The 14,643-nt window shown below is 34.2% G+C and overlaps 3 protein-coding genes across 11 annotated transcripts in view; 2 read left to right on the top strand and 1 right to left on the bottom strand.

The window, feature by feature from the left end:
* Positions 1-390: 390 nt before the first annotated feature.
* Positions 391-4,678, top strand: LOC105837067 (exocyst complex component 6B). 3 transcript variants are annotated; one of them, XM_012681544.3, is made up of 13 exons: positions 391-568; positions 1,080-1,245; positions 1,632-1,918; positions 1,996-2,098; positions 2,180-2,419; positions 2,482-2,649; positions 2,729-2,800; positions 2,887-3,021; positions 3,099-3,469; positions 3,531-3,765; positions 3,835-3,976; positions 4,065-4,251; positions 4,319-4,460. In XM_012681544.3, the coding sequence occupies exons 1-13, from the start codon at positions 501-503 to the stop codon at positions 4,443-4,445; spliced, it is 2,301 nt and encodes a 766-aa protein (XP_012536998.1). In that variant the 5' UTR covers positions 391-500; the 3' UTR covers positions 4,446-4,460. The 3 variants fall into 3 exon arrangements, with proteins under 3 accessions (XP_012536998.1, XP_028045913.1, XP_012536997.1); XM_012681543.3 differs by lacking the exon at positions 391-568 and adding an exon at positions 695-904 and having other exon boundaries at positions 4,319-4,678; XM_028190112.2 differs by lacking the exons at positions 391-568; positions 4,319-4,460 and adding an exon at positions 694-904 and having other exon boundaries at positions 3,835-3,970; positions 4,065-4,205.
* A 2-nt stretch (positions 4,679-4,680) lies between these two features.
* LOC105837068 (eukaryotic translation initiation factor 4B) lies at positions 4,681-9,228 on the bottom strand. 3 transcript variants are annotated; one of them, XM_036291410.1, is made up of 12 exons: positions 9,101-9,228; positions 8,731-8,859; positions 8,211-8,392; positions 7,582-7,689; positions 7,253-7,478; positions 6,729-6,971; positions 6,382-6,658; positions 6,166-6,211; positions 5,945-6,086; positions 5,446-5,569; positions 5,304-5,370; positions 4,681-5,234 (listed from the first exon to the last, which is right to left on the bottom strand). In XM_036291410.1, the coding sequence occupies exons 1-12, from the start codon at positions 9,108-9,110 to the stop codon at positions 5,166-5,168; spliced, it is 1,623 nt and encodes a 540-aa protein (XP_036147303.1). In that variant the 5' UTR covers positions 9,111-9,228; the 3' UTR covers positions 4,681-5,165. The 3 variants fall into 3 exon arrangements, with proteins under 3 accessions (XP_036147303.1, XP_036147304.1, XP_036147305.1); XM_036291411.1 differs by having other exon boundaries at positions 5,446-5,551; XM_036291412.1 differs by having other exon boundaries at positions 5,446-5,548.
* A 1,878-nt stretch (positions 9,229-11,106) lies between these two features.
* LOC105833403 (histone acetyltransferase KAT7) overlaps positions 11,107-14,643 on the top strand; it is a 45,651-nt gene continuing 42,114 nt past the window's right edge. For 2 of the 5 annotated variants that reach the window (XM_012675129.3, XM_036290583.1), the window contains exons 1-3: positions 11,108-11,525; positions 11,736-12,213; positions 13,385-13,627. In XM_012675129.3, coding sequence (XP_012530583.1) covers positions 11,487-11,525; positions 11,736-12,213; positions 13,385-13,627 — 760 coding nt within the window. In that variant the 5' untranslated portion in view covers positions 11,108-11,486. Of the gene's footprint in view, positions 11,526-11,735; positions 12,214-13,384; positions 13,628-14,643 lie in introns of all 5 variants that reach the window. The other 3 variants (XM_036290584.1, XM_012675132.3, XM_012675128.3) reach the window with 2 other exon arrangements.

The raw sequence follows: 14,643 nt of genomic DNA, 5'->3' as shown, positions 1-14,643 counted from the left end.
GTGAAAATGTAGAAAGGTTTTCGCCATTATGAAATACAGAATGTCCCTAAAATTCTCTAGCTTTATTTGTAATTGCTGCGCTGCTGCATTCTTTACATATAAAACACAATTTCATACAAAAAATTTTGATTAATTTATTTAATTAACCGCTAATTCCAAAATCTTTTTACACAACTGTACAAACTAAATATACAAACAATTTTATATGAAAATTGTTAAAAAAATTATTATATTATCTAAATTTATACGAATGACATTTAGGCAAATCTGATAAGTTTCCATTTCTTTATTTTACCATTTTCGAAGATGATTATATCACAGATTAATAGATAGATAGTCAAAGGACGCCAAATTTAAACTTGCACGCGGGCGCTTGAACATTTAGGAGCGGTCCTGATACTGATTTCACCTTAACGGCTTAACCCCCGGGCCCTTGGCTATATCTGACTTATTACAAACTTGTCAGTTTGACAGCTTCGCGCACCTCAAATTCGAACACGATGCAACGGCACGACATTCTGATTCAGGAGATCGAGAGCATCGACGACTATCTGGGTCCAACGTTCCGGTAAGCGGAATATAATTGAATCAAGGATGTGAAGGTATCCTAAGTATCAAAGTGCGCGCCTACTTGATTAAAATCCACCCCTTTTACGTGTTCAACGAGCTCGCGGCTCGCATATGCGCACTCGAGGGGGTGGCTTTAAAGAGAGGGTGGCATATTGAGAGACGTGTCCACCGCGTATATAACTTGTACTCTTGAGCGAATTTGCGGTCGCGATACTCAACCGAAAATGTCAATTAATTTGTCACAGAATCTGCTGGCATCGATGGTGCCGAAGCACGAATACCTACTTTATGAGATAGAATCGACCGACACTAATAGTATCGGTCTAGTTTTCAGGTATTGTTTTCAGGCTATCAGCGCTCGTTTAACTTTTTGCCTAGGATGGAAATGCAAAGAATAAAAATTTTTATTGTTAAAGTTAATGGAGAACATTTTTTCTTTTTACATTTTTTCTCTAAGGGGAAAGTTACATGATCCAATTATTAAGCGATGGAAAAATGTCATGTTGCAGAGCAATTTACGATGGCCACGAACATCAGAAGTTTGTGGAGAAGCTCGATGACCGTATTAAAGCTCATGACAAGGACATCGAGAGAATGTGTAATCATCACTACCAAGGATTTATCGATTCTATTCGAGAGCTCTTGCAAGTTCGTTCACAGGCACAACAATTAAATGTTAGTATTTATTGCTTTGAAAATAATTAAGACAGTAATATATGTTTTTGTGGCACAGCAATACTTTTTAATAGAACTAACGATTTCTTATGTAGACTTCAAACACTCAAACTTTGATAAATTAAAATTTTCAAAGATAAAAATTCTGAAGTTTTGTATCTATATATTGAACATACATATATATTATTCTTTTTATTTACAATATTTTTAGCACTTCTTAAATAAACTTGCTATTTGTACAAATATATTTTTCAAAACTTTGAAACTTTAAAAAAGCACCTTAAATTTTGAAAGTTTTAATTTTTAAAATTCCCAAAAGTAAGGATCCTACTTTTTAATAGTAAGACATTTTTTTGATAATTAATTCAACTTTATGATTACACAAGGCAGAGGTATTGGAACTTGATAAATGTATTACCGCCACATCTACAAAGGTGATTGAAAAGGGTGAGGAGCTCGTGAAAGCTCGCAAAGTCGAGAGTAACATGGCTGCTGCTGTAGACAGTCTCACTATGTGTCTTCCTGTCTTAGCAGCATATGCAAAGTTGCAAAAGCAATTGAAAGATAAACGTTATTATCCAGCCTTGAAAACGTTGGAGCAGTTGGAGCATCACGATCTGCCAAAAGTTACGAATTATAGGTTTTCCTCACAAATTACTCAACAAATTCCACAGTAAGTTTAATTAGAAGAGTTTCTCTAATGCAGTTATATACGATAAAAATATCGTGGAATTTTATTTCTTGTTTTAGGTTGCGCGAGAATATAAAGGATGCATCTATGTCTGATCTACGAGATTTTCTAGAAAATATTAGAAAGCATTCGCCAAAGATTGGGGAAGTTGCAATGAGGCATGTGAGTAATTTTTAAAATAAACGATTGTAAAACTTTTAAATATATATAATTTCAATTTTGGTTATCAATAAACTTTATTAGACCGCTGAACAATTAGCAACTGAGGCAGAAATCATAGGAAGGAAGAAAAAGAGATCTCATGTGACTCAATCGAACGAAATTGAGGAGGAACTGAGCGCCCAAGATTTAATGGACTTCAGTCCGGTATATCGATGTATGCATATCTATACTGTACTTCGAGAAGGAGAAACTTTTAAAACGTACTATAGGCAACAAAGAAAGCAGCAAGCTAGGCTAGTCTTGCAGCCACCCATCAATATGGTAAATTTATTTATCGAATAGTCTTGATGTGCATTCATATGTTAATAATGAAATTTTTTTAGCACGAAAGCATAGTCGGGTATCAGACTTATCTACATGGTATTATTGGTTTCTTTGTGGTAGAGGATCATATATTGAATACAGGTAACGGATTAGCTACTCGCGCGTACTTGGACGAGCTTTGGACCATGGCATTGTCCATCATAGTGAATGCTTTGCGTACACATTCGGTAAATTTACTATACTGCTATATTTTATCTTAGAAGTCATAACAATTATAATTAATATAAGAACTTACATATTTTTTAGGCATATTGCACAGACGCTACACTTATACTAAAAATAAAAAATCTTATTATGTTGTTCAATACTACACTAAGGGTAACTATTGCAAATTGCATTCATTTTGTTGTACCTACAGATATGCATGCGAGATTTAAGCAATTTTTCTCTTTATTTATAAATAGGATTATGGCTATTCCGTAGAACAGTTATGGGATTTGTTACAAGAAATTAGGGTACATTACAACGAAGTATTGATGCAACATTGGGTTCAAGTGTTTAGGGATATTTTGGATGAAGATAGTTTCTTGCCAATTCAGGTAATTATCTTTATACTTACAAAACATTAGCTTTTTCCTGAATTATTTATTTATTTTTGCTGATTATCATGTTCCAGGTTACAACGCAAGCGGAATACGATGAAGTTTTGAATCTGTTTCCTTATCACGACGAGGAATTGCAGAAAGCCGAGTTTCCGAAGAAATTTCCATTTTCCGATATGGTACCGAAGGTTTATCAGCAAGTGAAAGAATTTATTTATGCTTGCTTAAAATTCTCAGAGGATTTGAATTTCACGCAAACGGAGATTGATGAAATGATATGCAAGTCGACAAATCTGTTGTTAACAAGGACTTTCAGCGGATGCTTGTCATCCTTATTTCGCAAGCCATCTTTAGCACTTTTACAAGTAGTACAAATTATAATAAATACAGGATATCTCGAGAAATCTACGAAATATTTAGAAGAATTTGTGACTAATATTACTGGGTAAATATTTACTATGTTTCTCATTTTTACGGGAACCCATTAAATATATTTATATTTTTAGCACACCGCATCAAGGGCAATTAAGTTGCATGGGCGTGGAATCTGCTATGTTTCGAGTTGCGCGAGATGACGCTGAGAAGCAGATTTGTGATAAACTGAAGAATAAGCTAGATGAATTTTTAGAGTTGGAAAATTACGATTGGAATTTGGCGGAACCACAAGGACATGCATCGGGATTTATCACGGATCTTATTGCATTCTTACAGAGTACATTTACATGCTTTACTAATTTACCGGTAAATATTGTATAATGCAGTTACATTTAAGGTGATTTTTAAGATAATAATCGATGATTAATATCTTAGGATGAAGTAGCTCAAGTGGCATGTAAATCCGCGTGTTCTCATATTGCTAAAGCCATATTAAACATATTAATTAGTGAAGATGTGAAACAAATATCCATGGGTGCATTGCAACAAGTCAATTTGGATACAATACAATGTGAACGTAAATCTTTATATTCTTTATTATATAATGTTTTATCATAAATACACATTCTTGAGAATATAAAAATTCAAATTATTGTAATTTCCAGAATTTGCTGCTTCGGAACCAGTTATTGGTTTACCAGAAGGAACCTTGTTGCAGTATTTCTCACAATTACGACAACTATTAGATTTATTTATGAGTTGGGATTGGCCTACTTACTTCCATGACTATGGTCATGATTCTAGTAAATATGATTTAGTAACTCCGAATATGGCTGTGCTTTTACTGGAAAAGTATGTATTATGTTATCTGCACCTTCAGTGTTATTATGAATTTTCTTATTGACGTATGTTTTTATAGGTTGAAGGAGTCTGATAAGAAGACAGTGTTCTCTGTGTTAAAGAAAAGTGAAAGAGATAAAAAGAAATTGCTTGAAACTGTATTAAAGCAATTACGTCAATTAGCACAAACTACCCAACAGCAATAGGGTTTGAATCAATCATAATACATATTCTGAAAATATGTAAATATATATTAATTTTTATAATATAAGTATTGTAAGGATGATTCTTGACAATGAATATTATAAAAGTATATTTGTACTTTGTCTGTTACTTATTTTTACAAATGTTATTAGCTCTCAATTTTTAATTATTTTCAACGTATATAAGTGCACAGAAATTAATGCGGGGAAAAATAAAAATAGACAGTACAATATAATATTTGTGTTCCCATGTACTTATTATTTTAATTTCCTTCTATATTGGCATTGTTATATTACATGTAAACAAGTCACATATCGTACAATTACTGTACAGCGGATTAAGTATGATGTATAAAGTACCAATTGCTGCACCCCATATACAGTGTAATTATTCTTGGAATCATACAAAAAGTTATATGTGATCATTCAATAAGCACGAGAAATTTATGACATTGCAGTTCAACAATGCCAAAATTTTTCGTACCGAAATTTGAAGTAAATATATAAGTTGATATAGAAATATAGTGTTATATTGAGAATATTAAAATAGAGATTAAATACAAATCAACAATAATTCCAATAAAGTAATACCAAGAGCGCAACGCGTAGCTTACGACAAATCCATGCAATATTAGAAGTAAAACAAATAATAATATGCATAATTGTATATTGCATGTGGCACAATTTAGTCGATGTGTGATGTAAAATTGTAATCAATTAAGACTATTCATCGATATTGTCGGGATCCACATCATCAGGTAGCATGGAATACTTGTTGGAAGCTACAAAATTCTAAAAAAAAAAATTTTAATGCAACTATTCATCGAGAATATAGTTTTAATGTTAATTAATTTTACTCACTGGAGCTTGTTCGTCCTTAGCCTTCGGCATTCTACTAATTTCATCTTTCTCTTTGTCTTTGCGATCTCTATAAGCATATAAGCAAAATGCTAGTAAGTCCAAATCTCGCCATATAAAATATCTGTATTTTTTCTATCAATACCTTTCTCCTGCACGAGTATCCTTCTCAACAGATTTTTGAGGTCCTTTGGATGTTGGTGGTCCAGAACGCGAGGTTGATGATGCTTTGGAACCACTTTGCTCCTCTACTTCGGAAATTAAGTCGACTAATTGAGTTTTATTAATATCTTATTATGCCAAATAAAGAAATGGTAAGACCGGGCCTACAATAGGTATAGTAAGCCTTAAGCCATAAGAAATTGACCAATTATAATTGAATGTGAGAAGAATAATCGAATATAATTAATTCTTTACGGCTTATGGCTTATTACACTTATGCAAGGTCTACAATGTCAGCAGGAGTAATGGAGGAAGAGTAAGAAGTAAGAAATATGAAATGAGATTTGCTCATTTCGTTTACTCCTGATTTTTAATTGGTCAATTGTTATTCTTACTCCTTACTCCATTACTCCTGCTGACATTGTAAACCTTGCATTATTGTAAACCCGGCCTAAGAGTATTTAAAAATAAAAGTAATTTACCAGAACGAGTGGGAGTTGGTTGAGATCGTGGCGCGGATCTCTCAAGTCGAGCGCCTCTATCTTCTTCTGATCGCCAAGTTGATCGCCCTCTTTCCTTCTCTTTGTCCTTGTCTTTGTCTTTATCTTTGTCGTCGCGTCCTTCCTGTAATGCAAACGGAAGTTATTTAAGTCACTTTTTATAGTTACAAATGTATTTCTTGTGCCCAGCTTAAAATACTTACGCCATTACGTCGACCCCAAGTGCCGTCTTTGCGTTCCTTAGTATCCCTGGAAATAACGTATCAAAATTTTTAATAAAGACAAACATCTTATGCAAATTTAATGAAAATACGAGAATATCTTTATATGAGAAATAACAAATTAATTCAAAGAAATTTTAAATTAAAATTTGCGTTAATTTAAAAAAAATTGGAGATATTTGGTGTACTTATACGTACGACTCTTCTCGGGATCGTGATTCCGCGTAAGACTTGGCGAGACGCTCTTCGATCTCTCGTTCGCGGGCAGTGGTATCGACAGGTTTCGCAGCACCGAAAATATTTGCCGCTTGTACGGGCGTGGCAACTGGCGGTCGTTGAGTCGATTCCGAACTCTCCGTTGATTTCGTCGACTCCGTTGTATTGTCCTTAGCTGTCGAATCTTCGCCAACCACGATGGGCTCGACAGGTTTCGTTCGAGGCTGTAGTTGCAGTTTCGGTCTTTGCCGTGACTCGGCTAAATAATTGAATAAAATAATCAGTAATTAAAAAACGATATCTTGCGTCTTATCAAATTATACACTTACGTTTTGCATCTTGATCTTGTCGACGATCGCGATCCCAATCGGAATCACCATAATTGCGACGTGGCCCAAAACTGCTGCTCCTATCCCCGTCTCTATCTTTACTTCTTCCTCTATCACCAAAACGGTTCCAGTCTCTGTTTCTGTCCCTGCTATCATCTCTGAAACCCCTTTCTCTAAACGAGGATCCTTTATCGTTGCTGTCCCTCTCGCGCCATGCACCTGGCTTGTTATCGTAATCGTGTCCTGTTCAATAAAAAAATTAATGTTTCTCTATTGTAAGATAATACTTTAAATTTATTTTTATCGAAGTGAGATGACACATAGCTCCTGTGAAAATCTCAGGTTTATCTAGACTTATCTCAGGTTTAAGTTTAACTGTCTATCCATGTATTTTTCTTACAACCAAATAAAAAACTTAAGACTATTTAAATGTGTATAAAAAACATATATAATGTATAAAAAGATATATATGTATGCATAAAAAACTTAGACTATATATAAGTTTAAAGAAAAAGTGTACATACTTTCTCGATCGTCTCGTCGATCTCTGTTATCAAAGCGATCTCTATCATATCGGCTACGATAGGAATCTCCGTCCAGGTCCTCGCGCGGCCCACTCCTCCAGTCGCCAGACGTGCGTTCTGGATCATCGTAATTGTCTCGACGACTGTCCCTACCCATCCTACCACCTCGACGATCGTCATTCGTGCTATTTGAGACTTCAATTCTCACTCGTCTCGTCTTAATGGTCTACATAAAGACATAAGATATTATTTTAATCCACTTATTTATCATCGATAAATGTTAAATACTTACTATGGATTACTACATTACTATTATACTATTTGTTTACCGTATTTGTCATAGAAAGAGCATCGATTAGACTCTGTCGATCCTCGAACTCGACGTAACCATAGCCCTTAATTTTATTTGCATCTTTTGGCAAACGCATGCTCGAAATCTGTACAAAAAATGCATAATTTGTTATTTGTACAGTAAGAAATAAAACATTTTTTTAATTATTAAACCACATAATTAAGATCTACAATAATATTTCATATTAATTGTATTACGAAAAACGTTTACTGAGACTTGTCTTAGACACTAAATGTAAACAAAAATTTAGGATATTTGATCGTGAAAGAAATTGCTGCTTATTTTGATTCTAAAAGTTAGAAAAAGATCAGAAATAAATTAAGAGTTATCTATTTTGATGAAAATAAATATTATTATTTCAATATAAATGGCACTTTCTTTACACAATAAAATATTCCAAATAAATTACACATTAGTAATAATTTTCTTTTTATGTCCATTATATACATATAATTAGTTTCACAATATTAAAAATATTAATAGAATGACATTGAAGACTATAATATTGTTCACTGTAATAAGTCTTAAATCCTTTAAAATGCAATACTATGATTCTGACCCATTAAATATAACAAAAAATTTACAATACTAGCAAAAGTAACAAACCTTCATATCTGCAAAAAAATCTGCCAGATCAGTTTCATCTACGTCATATGGCAGATTGCTTATGTAAGCTACATAGGGAGGATTTGTAGGGATGTTTTCCTCATCAATACCAGGTCCTCGTGCAGCTCTTGGAGCAGTTGGCAGTATAACTGGATCTTTACTGCTCCTCGATGAAAATCCCTCTGTAAAATTTATATTTGTAAAACAAAAAATAATTTATATTATTTATAAATATTAATATACTTATTATTACAAAGGATTATATAATAGTTTGATCTTTGCAATTTGAAATTCCAAACAACTAAATATCATTCTTTATTATAATTATAATATAGTAAAATAATTTTTTATACATTATATGTATATATATAACTATTAATAATTTATAATTCTGATGCATAAAAATACAGATATATTTAACAGTTTAGCACAAAAATGTGACCCTATTTTTTTGGAAAAACTAACTGAAAAGTACAATTGCTTTGAAATTGGAACAAATGTGATTTCTCCTCCGACTTACCATGATCGTCCTCCACATCGTCAGCCCAATTAGAAGATTTCATCGGTACATTAACAGTCGGCCCACTTCCATCGGCCAGAAATGACATCAGATCGAGGGTTACCCCCTTCTTCTTCTTGTTCTTCTTACCTGCATAAAACATACGGTAAATGTATCGTTAGAAGAACGATATCGCCGTAGCCTCTGTAGGCGCGAAACGCGCCTCAGTAGCTCGTGCAATATCGAAAGCATGGTGACCACGTCGCACGGAGTTTGGTTAGGTGCGAACATGAGGAGGCGAGAACAGCGGCGCGAACATTCCGGAGTCGTCCTGGACCACGAGAAAATTATCCTCCACTAGGACTCACCATTATGCTGACCGATAACATACCTGAGGACATGATAACGGTCGAGAAATCCACGGAATTACGTGCCAGGTCGTGTCTACGTGCACACAACCACCCTCACAGAATCTGTGAAGGCACGAACCAACAAACCACAATGAGATGCACGCGCGACACATTCATGTACGTTCGTGAATGTGCGCTAGTGATTGGGGGAGCTTTCCAGCAAGACAGTTGGTCTGTTCTTTCTATTTGCACTGTTGCACTGGTGCAATAAGTTAGAATGAGAAAAAATATACTTGTCTTACTTTTGGTTTGTTCGCGTCGCCATGCCCCGACATGATCCTACTCACTCCAACGCATTCTAATAGGTTGGCGTCATCGGAATCAACGTATTGGAATGCGTTAGGGTGAATAGGAGCATGTCGGAGCATGTGACGCGAACAGGGGCTCGATTCTTGAATTTATTCGCAAGAGAAACGTATTCGCAAATTCTGTTCTTACAGAAAAGTTAGAAATTTATTGGCTATCGTATGGCTATTAACCAATAAACTTACAACTTTCTGTTAGAGCGAGTATTTGCGTATACGTTTCTCTTGCGAATGACTTCAAGAATCGGGCCCCAGACCCTTTAATTTATTGTACCGGTGCAACAGTGCAGCTAGAAAGAACAGACCATATGCTAAAACTCCATTGGTTTGTTCGCGTCGCCATGCTCCGATATGCTCCTACTTACTCCAACGCATTCTAATAGGTTGGCATCATCGGAATCAACGTATTGGAATGCTATGGGGTGAATAGGAGCATGTTGGGGCATGTGACGCGAACAGACCCCATGTCTGCGGTGAGCTCCGGCAAACGCATGCGGTGACCAATCAGCAACCAGGCGCAGGTCGGGTTCCGGCAAGTCACAGCAAGCGCTTGAATTCTGATTGGTCACCGCATGCGTTTGCCGGAACTCACTGCATACACGGGGTCTGTTCGCGTCACATGCCCCAACATGCTCCTATTCACCCCAACGCACTCTCATACGTTGATTCCGATGACGCCAACCTATTAGAATGCGTTGGAGTGAGTAGGAGCATGTCGGAGCATGGCGACGCGAACAAACCAATGGAGTTTTAGCATTAGCATTAGCATAAAGAATCACTGAGCGCTCATGGCGCTCACTGATCCGCTCCCCGTCTGCTGAACGCACGACGACTAGTAGCGCTTTACTTAATTTGCATTCGCGATATTTTACCGAACGTATCCCCTTCGAGCAAACACTTTGCTCGAACGCGCACGCGAATACTTCACTCGAAACTGAAGGCAAACGCACGATGCCGCGCTTTACGCATGAATACGACCTCTGCTACGTACGATCTCACATAACACGTTCGGTAGAATATCGCGAGTGCCAATTAAGTGAAGTACTAGTCGTCGTGCGAGATAGATACGAAATAGAAAATTCTCGACACGAATTTGTCTCCGTTTGTTGTATCTCGGTGCGTAATTTTCATTCAAACGGTTTTCTCGGCCTGCGTTTCCATCAAGTTACGTGACGTCACGCCACTTTTGTGCCATGTTGATTTTACCGCCAATCAGACGAGCCGTCCTTTCACGTATTTTTTCAAATGTAACAGTCGCGCCAAGTGAAATTCTCGCGCGCGGTTTACATTTTACTCGTGTGTATTATCCGTAATATCGGGAGTACCGAATAAAGTATTGGGCGATCGTTATTAATGTGCGGTTCGATAATAACAGGATAATGTCAGCAGAAAACAGCATCCATGGAGCGACTTGGTATTTCGGAAAAGGAATGTAACAGTAGTAGCAGCAGCATCAGCAGTAAGAGCAGCGACAGCAATCGGTGAGTGAATTTTTATCAAATCAATTAATTGAATTTATATCATGTATATGTGGTATTGCACATTTATAGAACACGATTATGCACATTTGCATAAAACTTTATTTAACATATGAATGCATATAATTGTAAAATTTATGGGTATGCATGAAACATAACCAAATAAACGTGGACATAGCATAGAAGAGACCCAAAAAGTCATGCACATTACCTACGGGATTCATAGATATTTGACTACATAGTTCAATGTGCACATTTTGTGCACATAGAGGCGCTGATGGATGAAAATACCTAAAATGACGCGATGACCGCTTTCAGGCAACTCTCAGATCCAGCCTGATCATCAGGTTCCTCTCTGCTCAGTGCTCATTGGTGCTCATCGACAGCGTCAATGCGCGTTGTTCGCCATGTATGCGTCGGTGCGTCGGGCATATATGTTTTGTAAATAATATGATTTTTTAAAAGAATTTAAAAGTACAAGAAGCGAGCGGAACAAGTGTTCCGTACGGGCAAACGTCCGACGACAAGCGAAAATATTCTAACGGAGATGACGCTCGGCCGGCTCGGCGATGTCCTTCACCTAAATGAGAGGTAGCACCGCAAAGATGACGCCTAAACGCAAGGTGAGTGAGTTTACAGGTTATCACTGTTGAAAAGCGAAATTTCTACGCGCTGCCTTTACTTACCGTCATGATGAGAACCGTTCGTTCGTCTCTTCGTTGTTTTCTACGTGAATTAAAAAATGATTGATTCTTTTATCTTTTTGTTCTAAGAACAAAAATCCTTTGCAAAAAGTATACGTGTTACCATGTATAATACATCATTTCTTACAGACGACCAGTTCGGAATCCACGTCGACGAGCAGCTCGGGCTCCTCCACGAGTAGCTCGTCAAGTTCGGACAGTGAATCCAGCTCATCAGACTCAGAGAACTCCAGTAGTTCCGCCAACAGTCAGAAAGTATCCGATACCGACAGAACTAAAAAAAAGGTGCCATTTCCGTCAGTCACCCGTCATGTCAAGTCAAAAGCGTCCGAGGCGGTGTCTGTACCACCGCCTATGGAAAATAAGGGTAAAGACAGACAGCCACTGAAATCCAGACCATCGGTGTACTCCTCTGAGTCCGAGGAGTCGCCCAGTAAAGCAAAATCACCGCAAAAGAGGAAACCACCAGCTAAACCAAAAGCCACTGCTACAGTGGCACCAGTTGTAAAGACACAGAGGTCTCCTGCAAAACCTGTGTCTATGTCAGGACAACATAAAGCTGCACCCATTTCGAAACCTGCCCCTGTCAAGCCTAGCAAATTTTCTGGTGAGTTTATTATTTTGACTTTATCAAAATAATATATTACTTCTCCTTTCTAAAGTACTTTTTAAAATACTCTTTATAAGATGTAGAAGATATTTTTAAAATTATAAAATTGTTCTATATTACATTTGAAAGTAATACAAAAAATATAATGTGATTTTTCTATCCCGATCAAAAATTATTTCTATAAATGGAAAGGTATATTGTAATGTATTAAGAAATGTATTAAGAAATAAATACGATAAAAATCTGAATTTTATTATATAAGTATTTTAAGTATTCCAGATTTATGTAAAGTTTTATTGTAATGCAGAGATTAGTTGTTTTTTAAGCGAAATTTATTTAAACAAGAAAACATAGATCAAAATGTGCAAATAATTAAAAAAATTTTTTTATAACTGAGACTTAATATTAATATTCCTTATGATTTTATATACATTTTCAAGTTTATCAAACTGCAAGCCGAATAAATTTTCATTTTGAAACAGTTCTAAATTACATGAAATAATATTAAATTAATAATCAATTTATAATCCATTATGGCAATAATAGTCAATAAGGATGTCAGTAAAAATTCCCAAATATTCTTATATTATACCAGTTTGATGAATTTGAAAAGGTGTATAACAACATGTAAAAAAATTATTTATAGAACATAATTAAGTTTAAAAATTAAGTCTAGAAGTATAATTAAGTTTAGAATTACAATAGAATCATGTATAAATCTTGAATTCTTAAAGCACTACAATACATACAAAAAAAGGTTTTTGTTATTTTCTTTTCAATTTTAATATTATAACAATAAAAATAGTAACAAATGAATAAATTATAAAAATGTACCATTTGATAAAAATAAATATAAAAATAACTTTAATATGTATAACATTTCAATGAGTTGTAAATCACCTAACCGTCTGCATCAGATCTTAGTGATGGATATAATTCTTTTTATTAAATTTAATTTTCTTAACTTTAATATGTATATTATATTAATAAAAAATGTAAGTACATATGTTAATATTATTCAAATTACTTATTCATATTGAATAAATAAATATTACTTCTTAAATTTACTTGTTTGTATAATGTAAAGTTATTGGTATTTTAAATGTTGTATATTCTAAAATATTTAAGTTTTTATACTTTTGAAATAACAATTGTATAATAATTTAAGGTTCCACGAGTGCCAACAGCAAACCACCTGAGAAATCTGGAAAAACAACAGAACCGGTTCAAAAGAAACTGAAGAAAAAAAGTATATTTAGTCCGGAAAATAGTAGTGAAAGTGACAGCGGCGTTTCGGCGAAAGTTAGCGCAGTGAAGCCAACAAGTGGTTCCTCAAAAAGTTCCAAAAATCCACCAGCTAAAGCAAAACTGAGTGAAACCAAGCAAAAATCTGTGGCTGCCAGCAGACCCGGTATACAATTTTATTTTACTTATATATTGTAATAAAATAGAATTTGTTTATTTTAGCTTTTAAGTCAAGGAATTATTTATTTGGTCCCTTTTTATATATATTTTTTTATTACACATCTTCATTTACTCATTCCTTACGAGAATTTAGGACCTTATTAAAAATTAAGACTTTTTTTTCAATATACAACATGTAAAACTTTGTTTACATATAGATAAATGTATTTCTATTTTGAAAATATTTAACTTTGTTGTTAAAAATTCTTAAAATTTATGCTTACTTTGAGTCTAACAAGTTAGCACTTCTTTTAAATCCTATCGCAATTTTTAATTGAGTTTGTTTTTTATTTATGCAACTTTTAATGTAATTAAATTAATTTTATAAGCTATTGACTTTAATTTAGTTAAAAAAATTAACTTACACAACTTGCTGAATCTTTATTTTACAATCTGTACTTGTATATGTTTCTTTAAATGAAAATCATCAATATTGACAGAGATCTTCTAAAGCAATATTTTCTTATTTCTCAGAAACTAAACATTATATTTAAAATAATATTAATTAAAAAAAATAAAAACTATAAAAAAAAAACATAATTTATATGTAAATAACTTGTTTATATATAAAATTAGCAAAAAACGAACTCTTTAAAGACAAATATTATTCTAACAATTTTTTTGCAAATTGTGTAATTTAAACAATAGTGAGTATATTATTACATATTTGTAGTGTGCTAAAACTATTTGTATTTTTCTGTCTCTTATTTTTTTTATAAAGCGGTTTTAAATATAAAATTGGGGTGTAGCGTAAACTCGTACTACAAGATAGTAAAAGTCGTATAGGATAAAATGACACACAGTATTATGAAATCTATTTATTAAATTGTAACCTAATCTAATCTAATATTTACACATCGTTGTGCTGCATGTTGCATCTTGTGTAACAGCATAATATATTTAGATAAACTGATAAAAAAACGTTTTATATTAAAATGAAAGATGTTTAAGAATTTTTATATA

This window comes from Monomorium pharaonis, chromosome 8, assembly GCF_013373865.1.
Source record: "Monomorium pharaonis isolate MP-MQ-018 chromosome 8, ASM1337386v2, whole genome shotgun sequence".
Taxonomy (NCBI): domain Eukaryota; kingdom Metazoa; phylum Arthropoda; class Insecta; order Hymenoptera; family Formicidae; genus Monomorium; species Monomorium pharaonis.
This window is presented reverse-complemented; position numbering and strand designations above follow the sequence as displayed.

What these genes read in the sequence shown, in the direction of transcription:
- LOC105837068 (XM_036291410.1), bottom strand. An exon ending in TCGACGAGACGATCGAGAAA is followed by an intron (nt 6,972 to 7,252) that starts GTATGTACACTT and finishes TTTATTGAACAG; the next exon opens with GACACGATTACGATAACAAG. An exon ending in GATACTCGTGCAGGAGAAAG is followed by an intron (nt 5,371 to 5,445) that starts GTATTGATAGAA and finishes ATATGCTTATAG; the next exon opens with AGATCGCAAAGACAAAGAGA.
- LOC105837067 (XM_012681543.3), top strand. Translation starts at nt 795, where the DNA reads ATGTCAATTAATTTGTCACAGAATCTGCTGGCATCGATGGTGCCGAAG. An exon ending in TTTGTGACTAATATTACTGG is followed by an intron (nt 3,470 to 3,530) that starts GTAAATATTTAC and finishes TTATATTTTTAG; the next exon opens with CACACCGCATCAAGGGCAAT. An exon ending in GCTGTGCTTTTACTGGAAAA is followed by an intron (nt 4,252 to 4,318) that starts GTATGTATTATG and finishes ATGTTTTTATAG; the next exon opens with GTTGAAGGAGTCTGATAAGA.